Here is a 27,947-nt window from a genome sequence, read left to right as displayed (position 1 = left end):
AAGTTTTAGTGCTGTGTCATGCATGAGGCCTACGCTGCCCTGTAAATCCCAGGTGTCAAAGCAACCCACCAGAGTGTCTAATCTGGCCCATGGCATGAATTTGCAAAAATTACATAGAAGACCACAATTTTTTTGATGAAAATAACCATTAATGCGTCCACTGTTTTATTAAATGTACACATGCTCCTCATTTACTTGTTCTTCCTTGCACTAAAACAAATGGATAATGGTGGAGTTGTCTTATTTATAGGCTGTTATTATTATCATGCTGTTATGTTACTGGTCCGGGCCACTTGAAACCAATTTGGGCTGAAGGTGGCCCCCGAAACTAAAATGAGTTGGACACCCCTGCCGTAGACACAGCAGAAGTCAGGCTGAAGGGAAAAGGGGGTGGAGGGGGGTGACTCAACCTGCCACTCCCCGCTCAGGCCTTCACGGGAGCGCGCCTCCGCTCCTGCGCGCTGTCACGCTTTTACTACCAACAGGCACGGAATTCATGGGAGGAAGTCACTGAGATTGGGAAACGGAACAACAACTCCACACGGTGCCGGAGAGAAGGGTAAAAAAAGGGGGAAAAAAAAGGAGAAGAAGAAGTGGAAGAGAAGTTAAAACGCAGGGAATTCCTCGCGGGGAATAACAGAAGTTACTCCGCTTTTTGGAATATGGACTAAAGGAGCGGGGCGTCTCAGCAGATGGAGGCGGCGAGAAGTTTGCTGTTCGTCGGGGCCGTGCTGCTCGGAGTGACGGGCGCACTGGGCAGAGAAGGTGGGTAACTTCCAGGGCTTTTCGGTGCCTCCGCTGCCCGCGGACGCAGTCGCGCCGCCACTTAGGACCGCGGACCGTGTTTGCGCGCTGGTTATATTTCAGTAAAGTGTTCGAGGCTCTTTCTGGTCCGGGACCACATTCCTCCGCGACTCTCGCGCGTCCCCTCGGTCCCTGCACGGGGCTCCTGGGATTTATGAAGCGCTGATAAGGAGAAAAATCACACCTGTCACTAAAGTCGCCTCGCGAAAGATTTTGCCGTTCGAAAAGGCAAAATGTAGCAAAATCTGAAGCAGAGTTTGTCGCGCAAACAAAACACTTGTCAGGGTACCAGGCAAGAAATGTGAGAACCTGCTTTGCAGCTTTGTCGCAGACAGACACTGCCTCTTGCATGCGGACGCCTTTTTTTTTTTCTCTCTTTTTGTTTTTTTGTTTTTGGTTTTGAAATTCTGGTTTGGTGTAAACAAAAACAAACAATAACAGGCAGTGCATTGTGTGCCAGGGATCATGACGATGTCAATTATTCACTTCTGGCTGTAAAAGGAGGCTTTGTCTGCTGGAGGGCCACTTGTCACACTTGGAGCTTGAGGGCATGCCAGTAAAACAAGAGCTAAGTGAAAGTGCAAACTAGTACAGATTTGCACAGGCACAAATCATGATCATTCAGTTTTATTTTTTAAAATAAAGTCATTGGAAATGAGCTGCGTTTGTCTTCCCTCCATTGGAGCAGAGTCTTGCTGATGGTCCTCTAAAAGCTCAGTCGTTGCACCTCATTAAACTTAAGACTTTGCTTCTTGTCCTCCTCTAAATCTCGACTCGGCGCTTGGCCAAACAGAAAGTCGCCGTCGCTTTGGGTTCAAGGAAATTTCATAGGCCAAACGATCAGTCTGCCACTGAAAGAAACGGCCATTACACGCACCATTAATACTTTGTTTGTGGTCGCACGCTGCCATCTGTAAAGATATTTTTCAGGGGTGATCAGAGACGTCAATAAGCCCGGTCAGCTGATTTTAAAAGCCTTGGTGTGGGCACAAGCTAATGGCAAAAACACTGCAGTCAATAACTGAGAATATCTTCTGCAATCCAAACTTTATTGACAGTTTTTTATTGATGTGCGGCTTTTAAAACTGTAAAGCCAGCTCAGAGCGGAGTCGTCACATGAAATAACCGCGTTTCCACACAGGAGAACCTCATTCTATGAATTCAGGTTATTGTTTTATAAGCTACCCTCCTCCACAGTCACTGGGGTATTACTACTACTACGACATACACACACACACACACAAAGGCAATAGTCACAGGTGAAGAGATTGCCAAATATGACTGCATTGTTGGTGGGAACTGGTTGGTGCACTTTCCTCCGCAGTGTCGCTCTGGGAAGCATCAGTTCAGTTTGAGAGCTCCGACTGGTTCAGAGTTAAGCGACGGGTCACGCGTAAGTGACCCCCTGGTGCGTGGGTTCGCGTCTGGGCCGTCGTACGTAGAGTTCGTCGCAATCCGGGCGAACCCTCTGAGCGAAACTCTCCGTGTGGTGATTAAGTCCCACTGAGCCGCCTCTGCTCCGGTGGCAGGTTAACTTGGGCCAGCCGTGACTCACCGGTCTACACGTCAGCGTGTCAGTGACCTGAAGGTCTCTGAGCTGAGGACGAGACCACCAGTCAGCGGGGCCCCCGTCACAAACATCTCATTCAGGGGAATTAAATAGTCATTTCAGGGTCATCTTGGTGGTGTTTTAAAAAGGCTGATGATGTGAAGGCATCGTCCAAGTTCAAACCAGATTCAAGATATGCTTTACTTATAACATGTTTACTTGGGCAGAAACAAAAGTCAGTGAATTATGTTCATAATTGTACATGATTACACTGTTTTCTGTTTTATTTTACTAGATAATACAATTTTTTATTACACTTTGAGCTAATCTTAATCTATTTTAACTTCATTTTCCATCTTTTTATTTGTGGTTTGTGGAGTGTTTCTTTTATGTGCGGCTAAGCCACTGTGACCAAGTCATTTCCCCATCACTGAAGTCAGCCTGAGTCCAAGAAGCCCGACTGAGACGGGCTCTCATTTTATCAGTGTTGCCGCCCACATCGAATCCGTCGTTGATGCGCATCTTTTAAAACGTTGCTGCGCTAATGTCACATTTTTGTCCCTGCTCAAAACATGCGTTTACACGGCTATTGGGTTTTTAGTTGCTAGTATTTTTATTTAAAGTTGACACCGCCGACCTCTTTCTGACTGAAGCCTTGACTGTTCTGACTGATTCGTACACATTAACTGGTTTTCTTCCATTTTGGCTGCACTTTCTATTATTAGTTAATTATTAACCGCTAACTACGGTCCTTGTATCTTTGTGGATCCCTCCATCCCTCCATTCTCTTCCTCCGCTAAAATCTCAAATTCAAACATAAAGGTAAAAAACAGGTTACAATTTCAGTTCAGTCCTTGACTTCGTGGTGATTAGTGATTAGCACAGCAAATATTATTTTCATAGACAATTAACTTGACCCGAATTCAGGTTAGCTTTATTGTTATTAATGAATGATCTGTACAAATGATTCTTGATTGTTTTACAGGGTACCACCCTTTTAAAATAAAAGCACACGACTTAGTATGAATGACTGTCCTCGACGAGGGAAATCAGCTGGTAGAAAAGTTTTAGAGTAAAGGTCAACACAGTAGCATCAGACTCAATCAGTTTTTCCCTATAAATAGATTAAATAAATAATATTAATTTACGAACAACTGGTTTATAGGACGGACAGTAAATAGCAATAGAGCCACCACACTGAAGTTTTATACGTGGTTTAAACTTCTGCGTTAATTATTACATCCATAGCTACGGACTCTACACAGACCGTAGCACCGTAGCTGACGGACGCCTCCCCAGAAATGTATCTTTGCACCATGGCTTGTCCACCTGGTAGTAGCGTGTTTCCCCTTTAGTATTTCCCGCCGCTTCTTCGTCTGCACAATTTTTGAATTGAGTGTTTTGGATCAATCACGACAGATCACGTTGAGCAAAGGTTGACGGAGGAGGTTCGGAGATTCGTCCTTTACTGAAATCTCAGTCGTGACAGTGAAGCAGGAAGTAGAAACAAACATTAACCCAACAGACGAAAAAGACAAAGCGCCAACTAGAGTCTGGGTGGTGTTGTTACAGAGTGCAGAAGCATAAATAGGTTATGGCATCTGTGTCCTGCAGTAGCCAAAAAGAACCTTCATAATATCTCATTTTGTCCATGTCACTGTCCTCAATCGGTCACTTCAATTTTTCCCTGTAAGTATTCTCTGAAATGATGATAATAATTCATTTAGTTTAATTACAGTTTACACCTCCACTAACTAAAATTCAGAATAATGTAACCCTAAATAAAAACAGGAAGCAATATCTGAAGGTTTGTCTTGTAATTTGCAGCACAATAGAGTTGATTCTAATAAAAACTGCTGTATATCACAGTTTATACTGAGGCTGAAAATCAGGAAATAAATCTGACTCTGGTCTGGCCAGAGTACAAGTCTCCCTAGTTGATCTGTCATCGTAAAATCATGGGATGGTCTTAATCATGTCACAGAGCGACATTTATATTAATATTAAGATAAGATTAAGATATGTATGTATGTCTATCTATCTATCTGTGTATCTATCTATATAAGAATGGCTATCGTGTAGATCAGTCTGGTGAGTGTGAATTACACAAGCTGGGGGAGATTATTAACCCATAGCCATTCCATTTTTTTACTCTGACTTATCATGACCTAATTCAGACTCTTTTGTTGCACTCTCTGTGTACAGTCTTCAAGCTACGGAAACAATGCAGGAGATTTTTTTCTCTCGATGCTCCGGTGCCGTACGTGTTTTTGTGATTGTTGTCCGTGCATGACAGCATGACATGAGCCTGTCGTGTCTGTGGCTCCAGCACAGTGCAGATCCTGTTCTGCTTGTCTGTTGAGCAATACCTGTTTTTTCTTCCTCGGTAATGGAGTGAAGACGAAGAAAGAATGCGTCGAGAGTAGGCTGGGAGAAATGTGAGGTTTGTGCAAGACGCGCTGCGAGCGAGTAGGGCCTCAGTGGAAGTAGTGTTAAATCTGGTAATACACGGATAGTTGGATCAGCTTGCTCTGCTTGCGTTGGGCTTTGGAGGGATTGGATGCCACTTTCACCACGGTTCAGTCTAAGTCCTGCAGTAGCATCGCGTTTGTGCCACTTGGTAAACACACGTACACACTCCCTGTGCTGACTGGAGCGCTGCCACACACAGGTGTGGCTTCAAGCCGGCTTTCGGTTTTCAGTTCTCGGTCTCAGACAGCTCCTTGTTACGACACCCGGTTTACGGTCAGTCCATCCTCCCTATAACCCAGATTAACGTCAGATCAGTCATTGTTAAGTCTTATTAAATGCAGCTGATAACACTAAAAGGATCGGGCTGTGCGTGCACACTGATAAAAGTTTGCTTTCTGCAAATAAGGAAATATAAGTTAAGAAAATTTTGAAAGTAACATCTCAATTGCGGTGATTTCTCCTGTTTTAGTTTTCTGTATCCATATACTGAGTTGACGCTTTCCGGGTAGAGAAGAAATGACACAAACAGTCAAATCATTGGTCAGTCTGATGCCAACCAAATCATTTAAATGAGGCATGCTAGCATGCTAACTTGATGTACCATAGTCGGAAAGGCCACCATTGATTTTCTTTTTTTAATGTCACTATTAAACCATTTTTACTGATGGACTAAAGTGTAAAAACTCAATCAGAACTTGTTTACACAATATCCGAAGGTAGAACTGCTTCAAATGCTGGACGTCCGTATGAAAAGCCGAACATTGAGGGACGAGACGTGGCTCAGCATTCAAACTTTCCTCTGAGGAGTTGCTAGTTTCCTACACTCATGTGCGTGCCACATGCGAAAGAGAGAAATGTTCACACCTTGTGACATGAACTCGCCTACACCTTTTCCGGTGTCATCATTGGTCTTAATCTGAATCATCTTGCCCAGGTACCGTAGAGGCTGTCCAGATGTGCAAAGGTGAGAAAGTAAGCAGGGGTTCCTACTCTCAGTCAAAATGTCCACAACGCGCAAATTATTAATCTGTTTCTGTGTTTACATGGACGCCAATTGTCCACAAACACAAGCCCAATCAGAATCAGCATATTTAGATTAGACCGGCTCAACATAAGGATTTTGTTTTGTTTTGTTGTTTTTTCACAAAGCATTCCCATCAATTCAAGTCCGTTTTATTACGCGAGGCCGCAATTCAGCTTCCTACCGCTTGGTGGCAGTGAGGCGTCAGCCAGTTGTTTAACACGCACCAATAATTAAGCAGCAGACATTGTTAAAACGAAGAAAAGAAAGTGGAAGTTATGCCAACTCTAACACCTCATCGAAACTCACATTTTTGCGCAAGTACAACCCTAACTTTATTAAGTTCGGCTTTGTGAACGGAGGTAGCGAAGTAGAGCCGAGAGCCCAGTGTCCACCGGAGCACCAAAACCTTCAAAACTAAGGCAGCATCTAGAAACCAAACATCCAGCTACAAGATATTAGGTCCAGAGGTCAAAAAGCTTAAGAACCCCGGGGCTTAGGGCTGGTGTTTGGTGTATCTCGGTTCCGAGGAGCTAACTTACAAGACAAAGTTTACCATTTGTTTGGCGTCGTATCATCATATTAAAATTATGTAACTTTAGGTTTGGCAGCTATGTTACAACGCCATAACTCATTGACTTGATAGGCTAATCATTTAGCTTGAACGGTGCAGGTCTTAGTTGCATATTGATCAACGTCTTGCTTTACCCGTTTCCTCATCATCATTTCTGCTTGTGCTCGTTATAACGCCTTTCTCTTATTTATTTATTTTATTTTTGTCCTTTCGGCACCACCCTTTCTCTTTTTACTCGTATTTTTCATTTTCTAAATGACTTTGCTAACGGTCGGAAGCACTTCTGGGGGCGGAGCCAGCCAGCCGTTACACGGACGTGGTTACGTCATTCTGCGTCTGAGGAAAAAAAACAAAAAACAAAAACAAAATAAAACAGCCCAGGGACAGCGGTAAGAGCAAACATATAATGCCCACTCAGTGCCACGAATGAACACCGGCCCAAAATAAATAAATTACTAATAATAATTGAACACCGGCCCTTCGCAGCCCCACCGGGAATTGTGCCGGTTCCCCCGATTAGCCACTTCAGGCCTGGACAGAATCATGGTGGCAGCAAAACAATGAGTTGCTGAAATAAGTGTTTGAAAAGATGAATGGAGGCAGAATCAATGTGAAAACGTGGGTCCTGTTGTAATGTCTTCAATGAAGTTTAAGGGATTCTTTAAGGGATCGTGATATTTCTGGCCAGAAATTTGAAAACTATTGCAAAATGGTTTTATTCTGGTGGATTTTCTTAGGGGCATGTAAACAAGAGTCTCTTCACTTAATTTTATTTGGCCTCCATGTAAACAGTGAAGTTGGACTCTTTGGTTTCATCCATGTACACAGTGTCAAGTCAGATTTGTGTGATGATCAGCGAAACGCTTTTAACCTGATACACTGTACTCCGTCAGGATTGTCAGATAGATGGGTGTGTTCACTCTGGTCAATAAGCACTTTGGATGAAGTATATTTACACTTTAGGGATTGTTTAGATTTGATATGCAAGATGGCCGTTGTGATCCAGAAGCAATATGAGTAGTTGTCTTGATTCCAAATGTTAATTCAATGAATTAATATGCAGTATATTTAATAATTATTATTCTCTTAACTCTGTCTGTCAATGTGATTGTTTATGAGAGCGATAATAGAATATTTTTGTATTTTATTCTTCTTAAAAGCTCTGCTGTGAAGCACCTTATGCACGATGCAACAATTTCGTTGTATCGTACAATGACAAAGAAGTTTTCTTCTAACATCTATTTATGTTGAATAAATATGCTGAATTGACACCAATACACCAAAAAGGCATAACATTATGACCGACTTCCTAATATTGTGTAGGTCTCCCTTGTGCCTCTAAAACAGTTGCGACTCATCAGAGAATGGACATGAATACCAGGTCCAAAAGTTTCCCAGCAGAGCATTGCACTCGCACGAGATGGTTAATGTTATTCACTTCTCCCGTAAGTGGTCATAATGTTGTGGCTGATTGGTGTAGCTTGCACGTAGAGAAATCAGAAGCTTATTTGAGATGTGTATGTTTCCAAAGCTGCTGTTTCATGCTGTGCAGAAGCCAGCGCTGATGCTTTACTAATGTTTGTTGGCCGTCCGTCTCCTCAGCGATCATCGCGTGAACCGAAAGGTCGCAGGTCACCGACGTGTCTTTGAACCAGACGCGGCCCTACAGCCCAGTCTCTATTTCCCCCACTCGGCCCTTTTCACTGTGAAACCCATACAAGCGTGTCATCTCGTAGATATGCAGCTACACACATTTTTCTGAAATGACATTTTCCAGGGTCCAAAAATGGTTGCGCAATGAGACACATGAGGGCACATGCCTTAGACGACTTGACTCTCAAGTCAAAAAAAAAAAGAAAAAGAAAATGTACCGGGTGAATTTTGAGGAAGACGAATAAGGCCGGGGGCACGACAGTGGGCAGACAGAACGAAGTGAGTGATAAAAGGGAGAGTATTTTAGGCTGTGTGTGGCGGGGAGTGGGGAGGCGGGGGGGGGGGGGGGGTGGGGGGGGGGCAGCTCCTCACAAGGCCGCGCACACACAGACGTTGCTGAGAGACTTTTGGATAGCAAACAATGAGGGAATAAAAGGAGAGGAAGCCGAGAACTGGCTTCACACGCGCTTTTTTAGAAATGGAAAATCTGCTCTGTTGTCTTTTCTCTTACGGCACATTTACCTAATCTAATCCGGAGCTGGCATTGTCTGTGTGACTTCTGAGGAGCCCTGTCCTGTTTAGATATGCTGTCTTAATTAGGTACGATTAAGACACTGGGGATTGAGATCACGGCCGCCCCTCCCTCCCCCGGCCCTTGGCTTCACTCGAAAAACTATTTTCCATGATGACATCATTGAAAGGAGGCAGCGATTTGTCATTTGATTTGCTATTTGACACAAGCTGGGTGTGTATTTTTGGCAGCCGCACTGTTAATTATAGAGTCATTTGCCACTGTAGCTCGCTGTCAGACGCTAATGCGCCTTTTATTTACGCGCCTCGACCCAGTCGTTCTAATGTGGGTCAAGCCCTGAGAACTAGTGATGTTCGACGCCACGGTTTTTCTTTCTGATCTGATAATTAGCAAAAGTCGGGCTGGTATCGGTGATACCGATCTGATACGGATACTTTGTGCAAATACACCTAAAGAAGGTAGCGTGTTTGAAATCACAGCTTCATACGAGAGTGATTTATTTATTTATTTTAAACTCTGAAGTATATTGAGGTAGTGATCTCATTTGCCATGTAGCCAAACTAATGCAACAACAGGAAAACTAAACAGGACACAGTCATACAAAATGTGTGAAAACGGAGTTTCAAACACTAAAAAAAAAAAAGAATAAGTAAAATAAATTTTATATTTTTAATTATTAGGACCTGCTATAAAAATGAAACCTTGCCCTTTCTGTCCTCGTCATAAATGCCTTGTATTGTGTGTTGTGGTTTAACCTGAGGTGTTTCACAGGGTTTCTTAAGTTGCCACTGTTAATGATACACATTACCTCGAATGACTGAAGTGTCAAAAGTATCGATATTTTGATTTGACAATCGACTTTAGAGCGTGAAGATCTGGCATCGGAAGTATCGATCCGCACGTCACCACTGAGAACCCTCAGAAACATTAGATGCGGCAGATGCACATCTTGTCGAGCCTCTATCATGAAAGTCACCCTCGTCCCGCCTGCTGGAACTTCCCCCTGCGAAGTATCGGAGTCCGACAAGTCGTCTTTTCCCGGAGCAGAGACAGAGATAGCGCAGGGTTGGGGGGTGAGGGGCTCCAGTGAAGAGAAGTGGGTTGACTATGGAAGGGCTGCTGCAAAGGAAGCCAGAGGAAGTCATTTATAACCTCCAGAGAGGAGGGACTGTCCACTGCGTGACTGCCTGCTAAGGCATGGGAGCTATGTGTCTGCAGAAGCCCCCCCGTGAATTGTAATGCTGTATGACCCTGAATGTAATGCTGTGTGTGACCCGCTGTGGGGAATCTGTGCTCTCTGCTGTCGGTGGAAAATATATCGTATACACTGAGAGACGGTCTGAGAGCCTTGTGGTTTGTATTTCAGTCTGCCCACTCAAGGTTGCGCAGTCAAACTATGTTCAGTCCACATCCTTATGTGCACCAACGCTTGGTGTTTAAATACACAACAGAAGATCCCATGCCAGATACTTAAAATTATATCATTTAATCATTGTTTGTTTATGGACTTTGTCTATCAACTTAAACCGGGTCGTTACTGGATTTAATTCACAGAATTCGCAGAAAGATCGACAGTGTTAACTCGTGTTATCCGTGTTGCAGTGTGCCTGGGTACGGACATGAAGCTGGCCCTGCCCTCCAGCCTGGAAAACCACTATGACACCCTGAAGCTGCTCTACACCGGATGCCAGGTTGTCCACGGCAACCTGGAGATTACTCATCTCCACGGAACGCCGGACCTCTCCTTCCTGCAGGTGTGCAAGTCCGAATGACAAAGGGCACGTTTAACCGAAGATGCCGTCCAGTTGATTAACTCTTATCTCCCGCGTTTCCTGTCAAGTCACCTGTCTTTGTCTCCGCTCCTCTTTGTCACCAGGGCATCGTGGAGGTGCAGGGTTATGTGCTCGTTGCCCACGTTTCAGTGAGTCTGGTGCCTTTGGATAATCTCCGGATCATCAGAGGCAGCCAGCTGTACAACTCCAGCTACGCGCTGGCTGTGTTCGACAACACCCGGGCCGACCAGGGGCTCAGGACTTTACGACTTCGTAGCCTCACAGGTCAGATTGATTCATGTTTTTCAGTTGCCAGATTTAAAACGTCGAGATTCAGTCAGTAGAGGTGAATTGTAGGCGCCCTTCTTTGATTGAACCTTTAGAGTGAAGGTGCCTTTATGTGTTGTCTCCTCGCAGAGATCCTGTTGGGTGGGGTGTATATATGGGGGAACCCCCAACTGTGCTTCCCGGACCCCCAGAGCATCAACTGGAACGACACCTTGGATGAGCAGAACATCCACGCCAGGCTCCACAGCCTGCAGCAAAGGGCCCCTCAGTGTGAGCATCTGCTTGACTGGTTGAAATAGTGAACATCTCGCACGGTAGAGCTGATAAACATTTAGAACAGACAGAGGGATAACTGCAACATGTGTATTATAAGGAAACTTCACTGCAGTTTACCTGTAGATGAACTACTGCAGAGTTACAGCGCTTCCAATGTGAAGTGATGCATACTGACCCAGAACAACACATTTCCTTTTAGCAAAACAAACTAAAAAAAAAAACAAAAACCTCTTTTTATTATTACAATCACTCGGCTAAGAACTTGAACCAGTGTTTTCCAGCCTGGGGACTTCCACGCTAAGAAGTACGATTAATCATGATTAAACATCATTTATTTTTAATCTATATTAATGGCGTGCACTGCAAGCCGAGTATTGTGACATCTCATCATTAAAATGTTCACTCGATTGTACAGATTCATATCAATGCTAAAGCTGTATGTTGTACATTTTCGAGCTATGGCCGTCTGTTCAAAAGCGCCACATCTCAAAAAGTCTAAAAATGGCAGAAATTAAGCATTTTATCGTCTACTACTACTCCAGAATTATCAGCCGTGTGCTGACGATGCCAGTCAAAGGGTTAACGTACCTCATGGAAGGAACCTTAGAGAACTTTACAACATTCATACCGATGCTCTGTCGTCTTGTGATCCCAAACCCATTCTCCTTAATGCAGATGTGAATTTTAAAGGCCTTGGTAGTTTTCATCAGAAGAGAAATCTTTCTCAAGCTGTTGATCTTTTTAGAGCGAATTAGTGGACTGGGCTCCAGTCGGCATCAAACATCTCCATGGATACGCCTCGGCTGATCCAGTGAACGCCTTCGGAATCTCGTCAGCCTTATATTACCTTACTGCTCGCTCCGTTCATTCATTCACTTTCTGTAAGGACTTGTTGTCTGGAGGGTTGTGGCGGGGCTGGAGCCTATCCCAGCTGTCTTACTTACTTTCAGCTAATTGAGCTGATTTTTTGCCAGCATTTACCTTTGTCTAAACTCGTCCGTAGGCAGACGGAAAGGCCGCGAAGTATGAGTATGGCAGACGTGAAACCGTTCAGGGCTCTCAATAAAGGGTGCGCATTTTTAGACCCTGTCTTTTGGGAGGTGGTATTGATAGCAGAAAGGAGAATTGATAGCCTCGCACAAAACATGGTGGATAATTTGAGACCTGACCGAAGGGTTTAACGCCTGCTTACTCATAGCGACGCCTTACAAAGGGCCGCAGAGCTGTGTTTCTTTCTAGTTGAGTTGCAAAGTCGTGGGAGCTTTCCTTATTTGTCATCGCTGGGGGTTTCTCCTGGTACAGGTCCAAGCTGTTCCTCTGTATGCGGGAGAAGCTGCTGGGGAGAAACGCCGCAGGACTGCCAGACCCGTGAGTTGGAATCGTGTGCTCACTTTCGCCAGCAGTACTGTTTGGATTTTAACTGGAAAAGACTCTGAGCAGGTGAAGTGTAGCTGATCATGTCGATGTTTTGGTTCAAAGTGACCCGGACTAAGTGCGTGTCCGGCTGCCCGCGATGCAAAGGTCCTCTGCCCAACGACTGCTGTCACATGCAGTGCGCCGCCGGATGCACAGGACCCAAAGACTCGGACTGCCTGGTAAACGACGCACACGTGTTTGTCAGATACCTGCCTGCGCTGTCATCAGCGTCAGCACTGGAGTTACGCGTTTCCTTGTTCCTCTTGTTCCGCAGGCGTGTCGACACTTCAACGACAGCGGCTTGTGTAAGGAGAACTGTCCTCCACCCATCATCTATGAGGCGTCCAGCTATCAGGCCAAACCCAACCCACACAAAAAGTTCAACTTCGGCGCCACCTGCATCAAGACATGTCCATGTGAGACCACGACTGGGAAAAAAAAAAAGAAAAAAAAAAAGCTGTTTTTCCAGACGAGCTGTTGCACAGTTCTCAGCAGTTGTTGCCCTTTGAACACGTTGTGTCCCTCTCTGTAGATAACTACCTGGCCATGGAAGTGGCCTGTACTTTGGTTTGTCCCCGGGACATCCAGGAAGTTATCATCACGCAACCCGACGGAACTGAAACTCAGAAATGTGAAAAGTGCGAAGGAGGCTGTCCCAAAGGTGAGGTGCCGGTGTTTTTTTTTTTTCTGCGCAGATTCATTCACGATCTCAGCGGCGAGTTCAGGAGGTTCACCTGCACAGCCTTTCATTTGTGCAAGCGTCTAATCAAACAACCGTGCGACACAATAAAGAAGATATGCATCTAAGTGAACTCGGATCAGAAATGAAAAAACAGTTAGTCTTGATACTGTTGGTATAAAACAATGTGATGGAATGAAAAACGTCAGAGGAGAAAGACCAGATTTCGCGGAGCGTAGTGTCAACACCATGAATCTGTCAGTCTTTGTGTCAACAGTTCAGGCCTGGTTGCGAATGTGTAACGTTTGTGTGTTTTTTTTCTTTGGCATTCACGACACCAACTAAACACTGGTTTAACGCCAAGTTTGAGTGTGTCCGCCGATCATGTGCGTCACTTCACGCTGCAGTTTTCCCCTCTTCTCACAGCTAAGGCACCGCGCTGGAAAGCTGCTTCCACAAGCGTCACAATCAGTTCAGTGTAGCCCAGAAGTCTGAGTCCGTTAAATCAGCTTTTAGGTGGGACTCGACAAGAGATCTGCAGCAGTTTTGCGATGCCGTCACATCACCCTGGACCACAATCTCCATAATAAAGTGGCCTCTGGGTGTTTACGGTAGTTATCTTGAAGTTCAACGAGGGGAAAGTGGTTTTAATAATATGTAGCTGACTTGTTGCATAACTGATGTTCCAGAGTCATTTAAGTAATGCATTCTCCACGTGTACAACACAGATGATTACGGTTTTGGCTGCAAGTTCTTACTGGGTGTTGACATTAGCGCAAAGTGAACTAACCTGCTTCTGCAGTAGCTTGTTGGCATTTACAATAAAGGTGTCTAAGTCTTGTAAATGAGGAACATTAAAACTACAACTTTACTGCTGTAGACACTTTCTGCTCCACTAATCCTGTCATTAACTCAGTTCCCCCGTTGCCTAGTAACACTATATTATATTAAGAGCTGATAAAGGCCCAGTTTATTGACATTGGTCGCATTGCGTTCAGTTTACTGTGTGGATTTAACATAATGCGTCTCGTTCTTTTGTGCTGTGCGCCGTAGTGTGTTACGGTCTGGGCATGGACAACTTCGGTGTCATGGACAACCAAGGCGTCACCATGGTAACGGCCTCTAACGTGGAACAGTTCAACAACTGCAAGAAGATTTTCGGCAGCCTGGCCTTCATGCCTCAGAGCTTTGCGAGGTAAGAGATGCAGAGCCCACGTTCGTGTTCCGCAACCCAAAGAAACGTCTGAAAAAATATAGTTCAAACCCGGCGGCCGTCTGGATGCCCAAGACTTTGATCTTTTCGACCTCAAGGGGGCCGGGACAGTTACCCAATAGCTTATTACCTGGTAAATAACGACAACTCCAAATGTCCAAAGATTTTCAGCTAATATCTCCAGTGTAGTTTTTGCAAATTCATCCCACGGGCCAGATTGGACCCTCTGGCGGGCCGATTTTGGCCCCCGGGCCTTATGTTTGACACCCCTGCTCTAAATGTACTTCTACATTTTCTCTACTCTCACTTGGTCATAATGTTATGGCTGACCGGTGTGGAGTAATATAGTTTGCCTCCAACTAATCTGCACGCGTCCTTTGCGAACATTTAATACGAAGCCGGTTTGTGCCTTGTCTACGTGACATCTTTCGCTGCAGTAAGTAAGTACGGCCTAACCTGCTCCCCCAGAGATTTCCTCAGTGAATAGAGATCTTATCGAGGATGGCGTACGGATAGGAACAAGAGGTTCCACGCACTTGGATCTGCGTCTTTTGTTTGCTTACATGGACGAGGATTTTCTCACAGAGCTTGTTCAGACAGGCTTAGAAAGAAAATACCGTAGCCACGTGGAACAAATCCGTGTATCCCTGACGTAAGATCACGCTGAGATATCGTAATTCCGCGGCTTTCTTACCGTTTAAAAACAAAAAAAAAAAAAGTATCTGAATGGCAAAAGTCAAGCCGAGATAACAGTCGATGCCGTTGGTTTTCCAGGGACCCTATCACCAACACATCAGGCCTGACTTTCGAGCAGCTGAGCGGCTTCAAGAAACTGGAGGAAATAACAGGTTGGTTGTACTTTCTGTAAGCGTTTCAATCCGAATGTAGCTTCCCCACACAGTCTCCTCCGCTCGAGCGTCTTCAGTATCTGTCTGATTTTATATTTGCAGGTTATCTGTACATTGACGCCTGGCCGGAAGAGTGGACCAACCTCAGTGTGTTTGAGAACCTGAAGGTGATCCGAGGCAGGATGCTCTACAAGTAAGGCTTTCATTTCTCTCCCTTTCCCCCTTCTGCACGTCAACCTTTCGACTGAAACCACTCTGACTGCACTGCAGTTTGCCTCGTGTTGTGATTTTATCATCAACAAACCTAGAAACTAGCTGGAAACTATTTACAAGTGAGCATTAAGACGAATGATGAATGGATAATTCCTCAGACAAACATCTCTGTAAGTGCCTGGAGGTTTACCAGAGATCTATCCCACATGCAGTTCAAACATATACAAATCAAAGAAGCATGTTCCCTTCCTAGCGTGACTTTTTTTTCTGAGCGGTGTGTCAGCTCATGGCAGTGTGTTGCTGTCTGTTCACGCAAACACTGTGTCTTTGTGCTCTGTAGTGAGATAATATGTTCACTGTCAAGGTAATAAATGCTAATTATTAGCCAGCGCTGACTAGCCAGAGTCTAGGGGACATACTCCAATGTAGTAGGTTCAAGTGTCTTTGTCTTTTCTTCTTTTCTTTTTTTTTTTACATTTTTGGTTGCTGTTAAGTAATTACATCGTCTAATCTTTAATGCTCGCTTTTTTTTTTTTAATCAAATCTTTTAAAATTCAAACATTCCAACTCTCTGTTCCTGCTTACTCACATCCTGTCCTTTTAAACAACTTTATTGAGATTTTAACAACACGTTTATGCAATATTGCGACATTAAACGAGAGCCATTCGACAACCTTTTCCTCATCCGTCCTCCCTCCCTCCCTCAGGGGTGTGTTTTCACTGGCCGTCCAGAACCTGCACATCCGGTCTCTTGGGTTGCGTTCGCTGCACAGCGTCAGCGGGGGTTTGGTCTTGCTGTACAACAACCCCCAGCTGTGCTACACGAGCTCGCTGCCGTGGAACAGCCTCCTCCATCCCACGCAGGGGCCCCACCGCATCGTGCGCAGCAATCAGGACCCCCAAGTCTGCGGTAGGTGGACGCGTGCACGGTGTGTGTGTGCGGAACGTAGCAAATGTTGAACTGGAATCCAATGCAGGGACTGTGCAGAAAATGCAGCATTCGTGGCTGCAGCTGTTTGCATTAAATGAGAAAAGTGTTGTGATTTAGCAGCTTTCGCACTAGCAAGCTGCTTGTTTAAGCGGAGGAATGCACCCTTAGCGCAGTTACGGTGAGAATAAGATATCAATAATACATGGTGCATCGTCACCTACTGTTCCTGTTTGTGTTTTCAGAGGCTGAAGGCCGCGTTTGTCACCCGCTCTGTGAAGGGGGCTGTTGGGGTCCGGGCCCCAGCCAGTGTGCGTCCTGCAAAACTTTCCAGCGCGGCACCGAGTGTGTCGAGCAGTGCGATATCTATCAGGGGTGAGAAAAGGCGTTCTTGCTTGTGGGTGCGGGGGTGTGCCCACGCTAAGTCAATAAGAACCCAACTGATAATAATGCTCTTACCGTACGCTGCGTGCAGAGATCCCAATACGAGAACTCCAGTAAACAAAGCAAAACAAAAGCTTTTGAATTACAGTGTGACGTAAATAACTGGCAGGTCATACGGATACGTAAGAAGTTCAACTTTCACACGCATAAGCTCGACAAGACATTACAAGACGTAATTTGCCATTTGATGATTCAATAAAAGTGTTGTTTCGCATTCAGTGCAATAGTCTGTGTCTGTTTTGGATGGAGAATTCGAAGGAATAGTTTGACATTTTGAAATATTTGTTTTCCTACTAAAACCACAGACAAGTTGTGTTGTGGATTCAGAGTCAGTTAGTACGTGAAAAAAATGTATTATTGCCTTAATCTGACTTTAACTGGACAACCTAAGCACATGTGAACCCGTTATTCGGACTAATATCGGAGTTCTTTTTATCCGACTAAAACACCCAGATAATGCGATTGGAAATTGATTTTCATCATCATGTACACGCCTCAATCGAAGTTATGAACAGCGAAGAAAGCCGCTCTCAGAAGAAGAAGGTAAGCAGAGTCGGGCTCGAAGCGCAAACAGCTCCAGTTGTTTAGTGTATGACGTAATAGGTCAACTGGAAACGGGGCTGTATTAACCCACTGAAAAGACACATATCGCCACCTAGGGCGGTGGAGGAAGACATCTTCCCGTCAAACTGTAGTGATGTTCGATACCACCGATTTTCTTTCCGATCCGATACTGAGTAAAACTCAGGCTGGTATCGTAGATACCGATCCGATACCGATATTTTGTGTAAATACACCCTAATGTGTCTGGTAAACCTAAAAAAAAGTAGCGTATTTCAAATCATAGCTTCATATAGAATACGAGATGTCAGGGTAATTTATTTAAATATAAAAATAAATATAAATTCTTAAGTATATTGCAGTAGTGGCCTCGTTTACAACATAGCTGGGCTAATACAACAATAGAAAAACCAAACGGAGGACACGATCACACAAAATATGTGACAATCCTGTTTCAAACTATAAAAAAAGAAATATATAAAATAATAAGACCATTAAAATAATTATTGTTTAACTATTAACAACTGCTATAAAATTACAACGTGCATCTTAATCTTAATGACCATGTGCTCTCCTCTTCTGTCCTCCTCATCATAGATGCCTCATATTCTGTGTTGGGGTTCAACCTCAGGTGTCTCACAAGGTTTATTGTGTTGCCACAACTCAATAGTTTAGTTACTTTCCACCCTACATCACCTCCAATGACTGAAGTATCGAAAGTATCGACATTTTGACATGAGAATCTATCACTAGTAATCTGGGACAAGGGCCGCATTCAGAAAGTCGAATTTTGAGCATAGCTCGATTAAGCTGCAACTCGCAGACAAAGTCCGGCAACATTCGCATACATTGTTGTCCAGTTACGTGCGCTGCAGACAACAACAGTCCATGCGCAGCTCATTAGGTTATTTGTGGCCGGGGCCCCTCTTCTAAAAATGTGTCCCCTTATATCGGTGTCAGGCGCTTCAGATAAATGCTTCCAGCAAATGCCAGTGAGTGTGTTACGGGATGTTGTGCCTCATTCATCCCGTGTTTGTGTTGCAGGTCGGTGCGGGAATACAAAAACGGGTCCATGTGCGTCGCCTGTCACGCAGAGTGTCGACCCCTCAACGGCTCTGCCTCCTGCCACGGCCCGGTGAGATGTCCACACGTATTAACACTTACAAACATGACCCCCTCTAACTAACCAGCAGCATTTCAGATATTGGCGCTGCCATGAGGTAAATTTAGTTTGTCTAAAAATACATTTAGACTTGGTTAGTATTTTAATATCACATTCAGTTCAAAGATTATTACTGCTTAATGATTATAGAACATGTCACAACCATAAACCAAGTACTCAGAACGTGTTCCTCAACATGCAGAAAACCTGTTTCGATGACGATCACAGATTATAGATTTCAGGATGCAATTGTAACTGCAGGCTCAGTAAACACAAGTCATAAACACAAAAATGTATACGATTCACCTGCTAATCCTCACAGTATCCAGAGATGAATCTCCAACAAAACTGGTCCGGTTACATATGTGTCCAGTAAATGTTAGCCCACACCAAGCCTCTGATCTATAATGGGACAACATATGCTGCAGCAAACTTTAACAGTTCCCGCTAAGCACTCAAATTTTCCTTTCATGTTCCTTTTCATATTCTCCATCATAACTTTGGTTAGCTTGCATGTACCACTAAACCTTCTCTCCATTAAACCAAAACTCTTTTTATTATGTCTTTGACTCACCCTTGGTACACCTGGTGCTATCCTATCCTGCTAAAAAAAAAAAACTGTGTAAAATACAATTTTCTGTAGTATTATTGCCACATTTGAAATAGGATTAGGTAAAACTTCATGTCCCATTGCAGTCATTTTGAAGGCGGATGTTATTGGGGAACAGGCAGATGTAACATCCTTCTTTTTATAATGTATTCTTACACTGTTAGTGTCAGTAGCACTAACAGTGCTACTGACAGTTTTCTTTCAAAAGAGGCCAAAACCATGTCAGTATGATGTATATTTATCAAGAAAAAAGACCTTACATTCGTCTGACTTCCATTGTGAAATGGGATCAGTTAAGGTGTTGAGGTGTTTAATAAATCAAATAAAAATTTGCCAATTAAAGAAATAATCAAATTTACTAAAATTAATGTTAAATTGACTCAACTACTCTCTCAATTTCAACTGCTGCTTTCTGCGCTATTGAAATCTGAGCTTCAACTTCTTTGGCGTCTGCCTGCATTTCCTGTTCGTCCGTCGCTTAAAACATAGTTCTTCAACAGGGGGTCCGTGTCCCCTAGGGGGTCCGTGGAGGTACTGCAGGGGTGTCGCAGTAACTTATGTTGATTAGACATTTTTCTACATTTAGAAAAAAAAAAAGTTTTCGGCCACAATTTTCTGGCCCGACCTACTGTTGCAAATGTTGATGAAACATTTGAACCTGTGTCTTATTTGAATAGCTTAGCATCCAATGCTAAATGATAATAATAATGTATATTTATAAATAGCGCTAGGCCGAGTTTAATATAAAACACATATAACGCACATTATAGATACGGGGTCCCTACTTACTCTCATCAGTTTGGGGGTTGTTGGCCTGAACAACGTTGAAGACCCCTTGGCTTAAAACCTACCTGCTAAACTTAAAATGGTGAAAAAGATCATTGCCCTTTATCTGCCATTGTGATCTGTGCAGAAGGTTTTAGGTGAACATTTGTGTCTGTTCGTCTCTAGGGTCCAGAACACTGCACGGAGTGTCTACATTTCCAGGACGGCGAGGCCTGTGTTGACCACTGTCCCAGCGGCGTGAAGGATCAGGATCAGCACACTGTGTGGAAGTACAGCAACGCCACCGGACACTGTCTGCCCTGCAACACCAACTGTACATTGTCGTGAGTGAACCCGACCGCCGGAGACTTCGCAGGTGCTCACGCACAAAGAGGATGATTTCACACTCTGTGATTTTCCTTTTCAGCTGTGCTGTGTTGGACAAGAGAGGCTGTCCCATCGATACCAGGACGGGGTGAGCTGCTTTGATTTTCGTTTCTATTCCATCCAGATTTAGCTGCATTTTTTTACTAAACCGCGTCTTTCCATTTAGCTCGGGTACGACGATCGCGGCCGCTGTGGGTGGTGTGACGCTGTTCTTCCTCCTGCTTGCTCTGCTGGTCTTTTACCTGAGGAGGCAGAATAAGCTGAGGAGGAAGGAGACACTGAGGAGGATCCTGCAGGAGCACGAGGTGAGCGAGTGACTGGAGTTTCGTGTACTCGGTGTGTAGCGTCCTGTGGTGTGATCCTATGTGGAGTAATCCACCATCTGATTCCTTCTTGCATACAGCTGGTAGAGCCTTTAACGCCGAGTGGTGCGTCACCCAATCAAGCTCAGATGCGCATCCTGAAAGAGACCGAGCTGAAGAAGCTCAGGGTGCTGGGAGCAGGAGCGTTTGGTACCGTTTACAAGGTAAACAATCCCCTCAGCTGCTTCAAAGGTGAACAGAAACCACATCTCTAGCCGGTGTTGTAATGTTTTTGATCACTGTTTCAGGGGGTTTGGGCTCCTGAGGGGGAGAATGTGAAAATACCAGTGGCCATAAAAGTGTTGCGAGAAAACACCTCAACAAAGGCCAATAAAGAAATCCTTGACGTGAGTACCAACGTGAACACATGCACGATACGAGTCCGGCGCACGGGAATGTCCTTCACAGTCTCTCAACATCTTCCCTCTGTCTTTTCCCAGGAGGCCTACGTGATGGCGGGTGTCGCCAGCCCTTACGTGTGTCGTCTCTTGGGGATTTGCCTGACCTCCACAGTGCAGCTGGTCACACAGCTGATGCCGTACGGATGCCTTCTCGACTACGTCAGGGAGAACAAGGACCACATTGGCTCTCAGTTCCTCCTCAACTGGTGTGTCCAGATTGCCAAGGTAGGCGGTCGAGATCCGAGGCGTCATCTTTTTGTCGGTTTTGATGCACGTGGCCGTCTGTTCATCGCGGGAGCGGTATCTAGACTCATGGATCTCTGTGTGTGTAGGGGATGAACTACCTGGAGGAGGTCCGCCTGGTCCACAGAGATTTGGCCGCTCGCAACGTTCTGGTGAAAAACCCGAATCACGTGAAGATCACCGACTTCGGTCTGGCTCGCTTGCTCGACATAGACGAGACGGCTTATCACGCCGACGGAGGGAAGGTAAAGACGGGGGCTGTCGCTGTAGGAGGCGTTCAGAACGGGTCATCGTTTTAACCGGTGCATGTGTATTTGTAGGTGCCCATTAAATGGATGGCCCTGGAGTCTATTCTGCACAGGAGGTTCACTCATCAGAGTGACGTCTGGAGTTACGGTCAGTAGTTTTTACGCATATCTCTTAGTTTACTTCCAGTCATCCAGTTTTTCTGACTGCGGTTGTTGCTACGTATGTTATTTTAGAGTTAAAGAGTGTTTTTCCTCTCAGGGGTGACGGTTTGGGAGCTCATGACATTTGGTTCGAAGCCTTACGACACCATCCCAGCGAGGGACATCCCAGAACTTCTGGAGGAGGGAGAGCGGCTTCCCCAACCCCTCATCTGCACCATCGATATCTACCTCATCATGGTGCAATGTCAGTAGTTCCTAAAGCACCGCCGGTTTTACATTTTGTCTTTCTAAAATTTTACATTGTGAGCTAAATAGTTTGGCCAATGAATTGAAATTCCTTCATAAAGTCTTTCCTTCATTAACTCATGGAATGGTCTGCATTGAATGTGTCTGACCTGGCATCTTGTTTCGATGTCTTATCTGGATGACAGGTTGGCTGATTGATCCAGAACAAAGGCCAAAGTTCAAAGATCTGGTCACTCAGTTTAGTGCCATGGCCAGAGATCCACCTCGCTACGTCGTCATACAGGTTTGTGAGAACGACGCTGCAAACGTTCTGTTGTTACGTGTCGTCCGTCAGAATAAATATATAAATTATGCATTACTTATTGTTGTTTTTTTTTCTTTGCCTTGCAGAACGACGAGCAGATGAGCACGTGCAGCCCAGTCGACAGCCAGTTTTACCGGATGCTCCTGGAGGAGGGGGACAACGTCAGGGAAATGGTGGATGTCGATGAGTATCTGATGCCCCAGCCCAACCTCTACTCTCGCACTAAAGGAGATGAAGCCCAATCCAACGGGCCATCCAGACACCAGTCTTACAGGGTCAGTGAAGGAGGATAATGCTTTTGTTTTTTTCTTTTATCCAATTCCTTCTTTTCAATTAATATTGACTCTAACTGGTTTTATGTCTTGAAAGAGTCTCTGGCCGTTTTTTTTCCCCCAGATATTTTAGCTGTCAAATGAATTGTGAATACGTTTTACAATTGTTCCAACTAAAGCACCACACATCTGAGCAAAAATCCAAGCAACCACTTCTGTGAATAACAATAATTGATCTCTTTTCAATGTCTTGTGCTGAGACCTGGATCCTGGCACATATGTGGATGTTGCCTTGGCACATGACCACCACCCGAACATTGTTGCGGACAAATTGCATCCTCCCCGCAACATCAAGAGGGTGTTACTTCACCCTGGCGGCATATATTCCCTAGCTAAGCTATGGACACATTCTTAATGATACGAAAGGACTTGATTAATCAGATCAGAAGTCTGATGCTCATGTGTTAATTGTAGGAGGAGCTTTTAGAAGTGGACAGGGGTCAGCATGGACACCCTGAATGGTCTGCAGCTACACAGCCCCATACGGAACAAACTGATCTGTATTTGATGCACAGTGGCCCGTCTGTTGGCTTCAATCAGCTTTGGCTGCCAATGAACCTGTTGCCAGTTTTACTGATTGTCTTACTTAAACCATTTCCTTAAAGCACTAACTACCACAGATTGAGAACTCCCCATCAAAATCTGGCCCTGTTCAAAGTCGTTCTAATCCTTCCATCTGCCTTCTTGTCATACATTAACTCTGAGGCCCAAATGTTCTCTTACTGCTTAATATATTCCTCACACTGAGAGGTACCAACAAGATTTTTGTTATTCATGAAATCGCAAAGAGAGTCTTCCTAGATAGACCCAGTCATATTTTTGTAACAGCTTCTACTTCTTGTCTTAATCAACGTCATTGAAATGAATTCATTTCTAATAAGTAGTATCTTCCTTACGTCTCAATGACCTTTAACAAACAACTTTGTAAAAGTCTTTACGCTGCATGTTGAGTAATAAAAAGCCTCACCTTTCGTCTCCAGAAAAGCAGAGATCAGGGCTTAGACGTGGAGCCCTACAGCGCTGCAGGACCTCGCAGCATGTACTCCTCGCTGACCTTAGCGTCAGGAGCCAAGACCCCTAACGGCATGTGGCATCAGTACCCAGCGCTGGTTCGTAGCCCCTCAGATGGAGACCAGTCTGACTCGGTCTTCCTGGATGCGGCTCCAGACGGCCAGTCGTTGCCCCCGGCTAGCCCCGGACGCTACTGCAAAGACCCCACCTACCCCGACGGAAGCCAGGGCAACCTGGAGACTGACGGCCCGAACGGCTTTCATCATCCCCATCACCTTCATCACTCACTGCCCAGACGGAGTCATGGCAACAGTCATATTCGTGGCTTGCCAGGTGAGTGTCTTTTTTTTTTATTCCCCCCCTTTGCTGCCTCAGAATGTTCTGGTTTGACTTTCTGTCTTTGTCCAACATCTCAGAGTACGTCAACCATGACATTCAGGACATGAGGCCGGGGATCCCCGAGCGGCCCAGCACGCTGCCCCGCAAAGGCTCCAAAATAGACCGGCGCCTCCCCAACGGCCTGAGCTCTGGTCACAGCGTGGAAAACCCAGGATACTTGATCCCTGTGAACTCCAAGAGCTCAACCTCTCCCGCGTTTGACAACCAGTACTACCTGGACCTCGTGCCCAAAAACGCACACGGGACTGTGGCGGCGGATGGTCATGGAGCGCCGGAGACCGACGGAGGAGTGAGCCGGCATGTGAATGGGTTTGTGACGCCCACGGCGGAAAATCCAGAGTATCTTGGACTAGCAGAAGCCTGGAGTGGGCATACTTGAGGAGAGGGACTAAGAACTCGAGGGGAGTCATGGATTGTGTCCTACTGAGGGAAATAAGAGAAAGGGAAGAACAGTTTTATTACTGGGCGTGTGCCTAAAACTGTTTTTAGTAAGGACATGAAGATCTGAACGTTCTCTTGGTCTGTCAATCAAAAGTCATGCAATGACTAAACACAGTGTAGCAATAATGCGCTGTCTGTAGCATCCTTTGTAATCAAGTCAACAATCTATGACTGTTAAGTGCCAAAAAGACTTTACTCGATGCGCAAAGGAGTTCACATTGTCAAAAACCTTTCAAGGTACGAGAAGAGTCAGATTATCACGGAGACATTTTACTGGACAAATGGACGCTAATTTGTTTAATCCTCATTTGATTTTCATTGGTTTTCCGTTTTCTGTGGTCGTTCCCGTGAAGCATTTTATTTGTATTTTCTTCAGCGGGTCTGGATTTAGAGTCGCTCTGCGTCCACTCGGCCCCGCAGAACAGAGAAAACAGCGTACAGAACACTTTGACAAAGTGAGCCACGAAACGCATTGAAGACCATGTTTAGTATTCTGCTCAGTTTTTCCCCAGACCTGATGCGGGTCTTCAGTACACTCAAAGCCATTTTGTTTTGGACATAGAAGGCCCCCGCAGCCCATCTGGCCAGTAGACATGCTCCCTGAAAGAAAGGCATGCTGTATGGAGAAGACAGCGGCATTGTGCCGCACTGATGTATGTGGTCGTTAGAGTCCGTGGCCGGGACTTCTTAATGGTACGAGAAATCACTTGTAAGGTACTAGCCGACCTTAAAAGTGGCAAACATATTGATAGTCCTATTTCGTTATTAAGGCATGGTGACTAGTAAATGAAATCTTTCAGGGATTATGATTCTTTTCCAAGAAGTAGGCAGCATTACTTTGCTTTTTAAATCACTGCACTATGTTAGGACACTGTGTACGCCCTCCAAGCTTGTGTTATCACAGTTAGACCATTTAGTTTGGTGGCTTTTCGCTGTGCAGCAAAGCACTTCAAGCTATTAGTAGTAGTATATTCCACAAGAAGTGAAGAATTTGTATGTAAATACACAAGTGTTTCCCTTAGTGAAACAAGAAGCAGCTCTGCTCTTTGTGTTTTTGTGAAAAGTTGAGCAATCCACTAGACACTGGAGCCGAATGTGACTCTGAGGAGGGAAAATCTTTTCACTGCTCCGTTTGGATAATCAATGCATGGCTCGAATTCCACTGCGCGAGAACACACTGGCATCCCAGTTTAAAAAATCAACAGCATTTTTTGGAAGGCTGTTTTTTTTTTTTTTCTTTCTTTCTTTTTTTTTTTCATCATGTTAACTGGTGTTGGACTGGGGGAGGTCAAAATCGATTCAATGGAGCCATTGTCTGACCTCCAGGTCCTTGTCGGAAAGTCTGCGCTCTCCTAACTCGCACATCCCGACCGCCGACGTTGTCGCTAAGTTTAAAATAAGAAACGAGGAGTCGGAATGTGTTTCCGCACGGCTTGTGTTCCTGGACAGGTCTTGAAACCGACGCGATTCCTCCCGTGTCTCCTTGTGCTAAACGGACAGCAGCTTCTCATCAGACTACTACTGAGTTGCAGTGATTTTCAAAGACGAACCTCTCTGAGTTTTATGAATCCACTACACAGTGAGTGGAGTGTGTCTGCGGCGGGCGGGCGGGCAGAGATGCTGGTTGGGACGTGCACAACCCGCCCATTCATGTGAGGTTTACTCTGAAAGTCTTGCGGTATTCTCCTTTTATCTCGACTTTCTCAATACGGGTTTTTGAAGAGTTTTGTTCCAGAATAGAAAAAAAAAAAAACGAATTTTAAATCCCAATTTCTTATATAAAAAATGTCAAGATTCTATTTTTAATACCTTCAGCTATCACATACTAACACTATGCAATATGAAATAGTTTTTGAAGTGATGAGTCACGTAATGTTTTTGTTTTCTTATAATGGATGTAGAGTTTTGGTATGAAACCCTTTATATGGATTGTTGCTGTCCTCTTCACAAAGACAGATATCAGATTGACCAAAATGCATTTTTTTTTTGCATTGATCCTGTTGTGTTTTAATAAGGTTTGTCAACCGTAATAGATGGAGAAGTCTGTAATTGAGGAAAAAAAAAAAAGATATAACATGTAAAGATGTTTTCCTTCTGGTTCCCAATATCGCATTTATTCCTTAAAGTTCTTTTGTGTGCGTGTGTGTCAGGAAATTAAAGCTCTTGGGGTTATTATTGATTCTTCCAAAAATAAAAAAAAAGCAGCTATAATTTGAAAATCACCCAAAACCAATACATAGCTCTCATAGATGCTCCATCTTTGCTCAAAAATGTGACATGATTCTGTTTTTTATGAAACCACGACCCAATATGCAGTAACAACTAATGTACTTGTGTTTACACTGCTGTGTGATTTTATGTGTATTACGTTGCCAGCACACTACAGAGGAATCTCATAGATTATACGCTGACCAAACCCGAGTCACTGTTCATTCTCTGCTGGGTCAAGCCATTCGGTTGTACTGAGCCCGAGGACTGGCCCTGGATTATGGTAGCGCGTAGCATCTCCTGCCTCCAAGCATTTGTTTTGCAAAATGCTGAACTCATTCTCAGACTAGAAACAGACCACATGTTAAAAACTGGTCCTTTCAAACGGTCTCAAATAAGTTTGTCAAACACCTACAACAGTGTGTCTGTCAGTCTCAGTCAAGGATGTGGTGAGAAACTGCACGCTGTCATGTAAAAGTCAACTGGAGAAGAAAGGAGCAGCTAAACTAACCGGTCCCGAAATGTTGTAAAATTAAATATCTGTCATATACTGTACATTTTGAAGAAAATGTATCTTTTGTACTTTTTATGTGAATATTTCTGACCTCTTTTTTTTTTTTTTTTTGTTATGGCAAGACCTGAATAATAACCAGAGTTCCTTCTTGCATCCCTTCCTTTTTGGTCAGTGCGTCCCATTGTGTAAATGTATAATGTGTATATATAAATAAAAACAATCAGTTTGGTAGCTTATTTGATTGGATAGATTGTGACGACTTTACTGTGGAGGGAGCGGAGATGAATTTATAAGAAAATATTTCATGAAGAAGTCATTAATTTGTTTGTCACTGAGACATATGAAAAACTTCTTAGACCTTGATGAAAACTGCTGTTTTTCATTTATTAAAACTAGTTGTGAACTGAGCAAACAGGCTTATTTGCCAAAATGTACAGTAACCAAGTAGAACTACTTCAATAGTTCTACTTCTATACTTAAGTACTAAAATACTGGAGTTTTTTTTATCTCCTACTTCCACTTTTACCTCACTACATTTTATCGATGAGCAAGCGGCCATTGACCAATTATACATCCTAGCAACCGTTGCTATGTAAACAACAAGCTAAATGGGAAAGCAGTGTGGTCGGACACTAGCTACCCCAAGAGTTTGGCTGGGGGAGTCACAGTAATCCTGAGGGCGAAAACTCAACAGGAGCGACCCCACTCCCAGCTAAATCTCAAGAAAATAAACAAGCATACATACATCTGCTCCAAGGTAAGGCTAGAGTGGGCTAAAGCCATAGTGAAAGCTAGCTAGTTACGTATTTTTAGTACATAAAAGTAGACTTTGGGAAGTATACTTGAATAAACTTACGTATGCTTAATACAATGTACTTGAGGTATACAGATTTTTGCTGAGGGTTTACC

At 44.3% G+C, this 27,947-nt stretch overlaps 1 protein-coding gene across 1 annotated transcript; it reads left to right on the top strand.

Moving 5' to 3' along the window:
• Positions 1-285: 285 nt before the first annotated feature.
• Positions 286-27,274, top strand: erbb2 (erb-b2 receptor tyrosine kinase 2). Its single transcript, XM_047608737.1, has 27 exons — positions 286-765; positions 10,208-10,359; positions 10,482-10,662; positions 10,795-10,935; positions 12,244-12,309; positions 12,421-12,536; positions 12,632-12,773; positions 12,890-13,018; positions 14,090-14,231; positions 15,024-15,097; positions 15,200-15,290; positions 16,018-16,220; positions 16,484-16,613; positions 18,288-18,378; positions 19,967-20,124; positions 20,208-20,255; positions 20,334-20,472; positions 20,571-20,693; positions 20,778-20,876; positions 20,970-21,155; positions 21,263-21,418; positions 21,494-21,569; positions 21,681-21,827; positions 22,015-22,112; positions 22,220-22,408; positions 23,446-23,809; positions 23,893-27,274. Exons 1-27 carry the CDS (start codon positions 693-695, stop codon positions 24,252-24,254), a joined length of 3,876 nt encoding a protein of 1,291 aa, XP_047464693.1. The 5' UTR covers positions 286-692; the 3' UTR covers positions 24,255-27,274.
• The last annotated feature ends 673 nt before the right edge of the window (positions 27,275-27,947 follow it).

This window comes from Mugil cephalus, chromosome 16, assembly GCF_022458985.1.
Source record: "Mugil cephalus isolate CIBA_MC_2020 chromosome 16, CIBA_Mcephalus_1.1, whole genome shotgun sequence".
Taxonomy (NCBI): Eukaryota; Metazoa; Chordata; class Actinopteri; order Mugiliformes; family Mugilidae; genus Mugil; species Mugil cephalus.
Note: the sequence above shows the minus strand (reverse complement) of the source record. Positions and strands in the feature narration are given on the sequence as shown.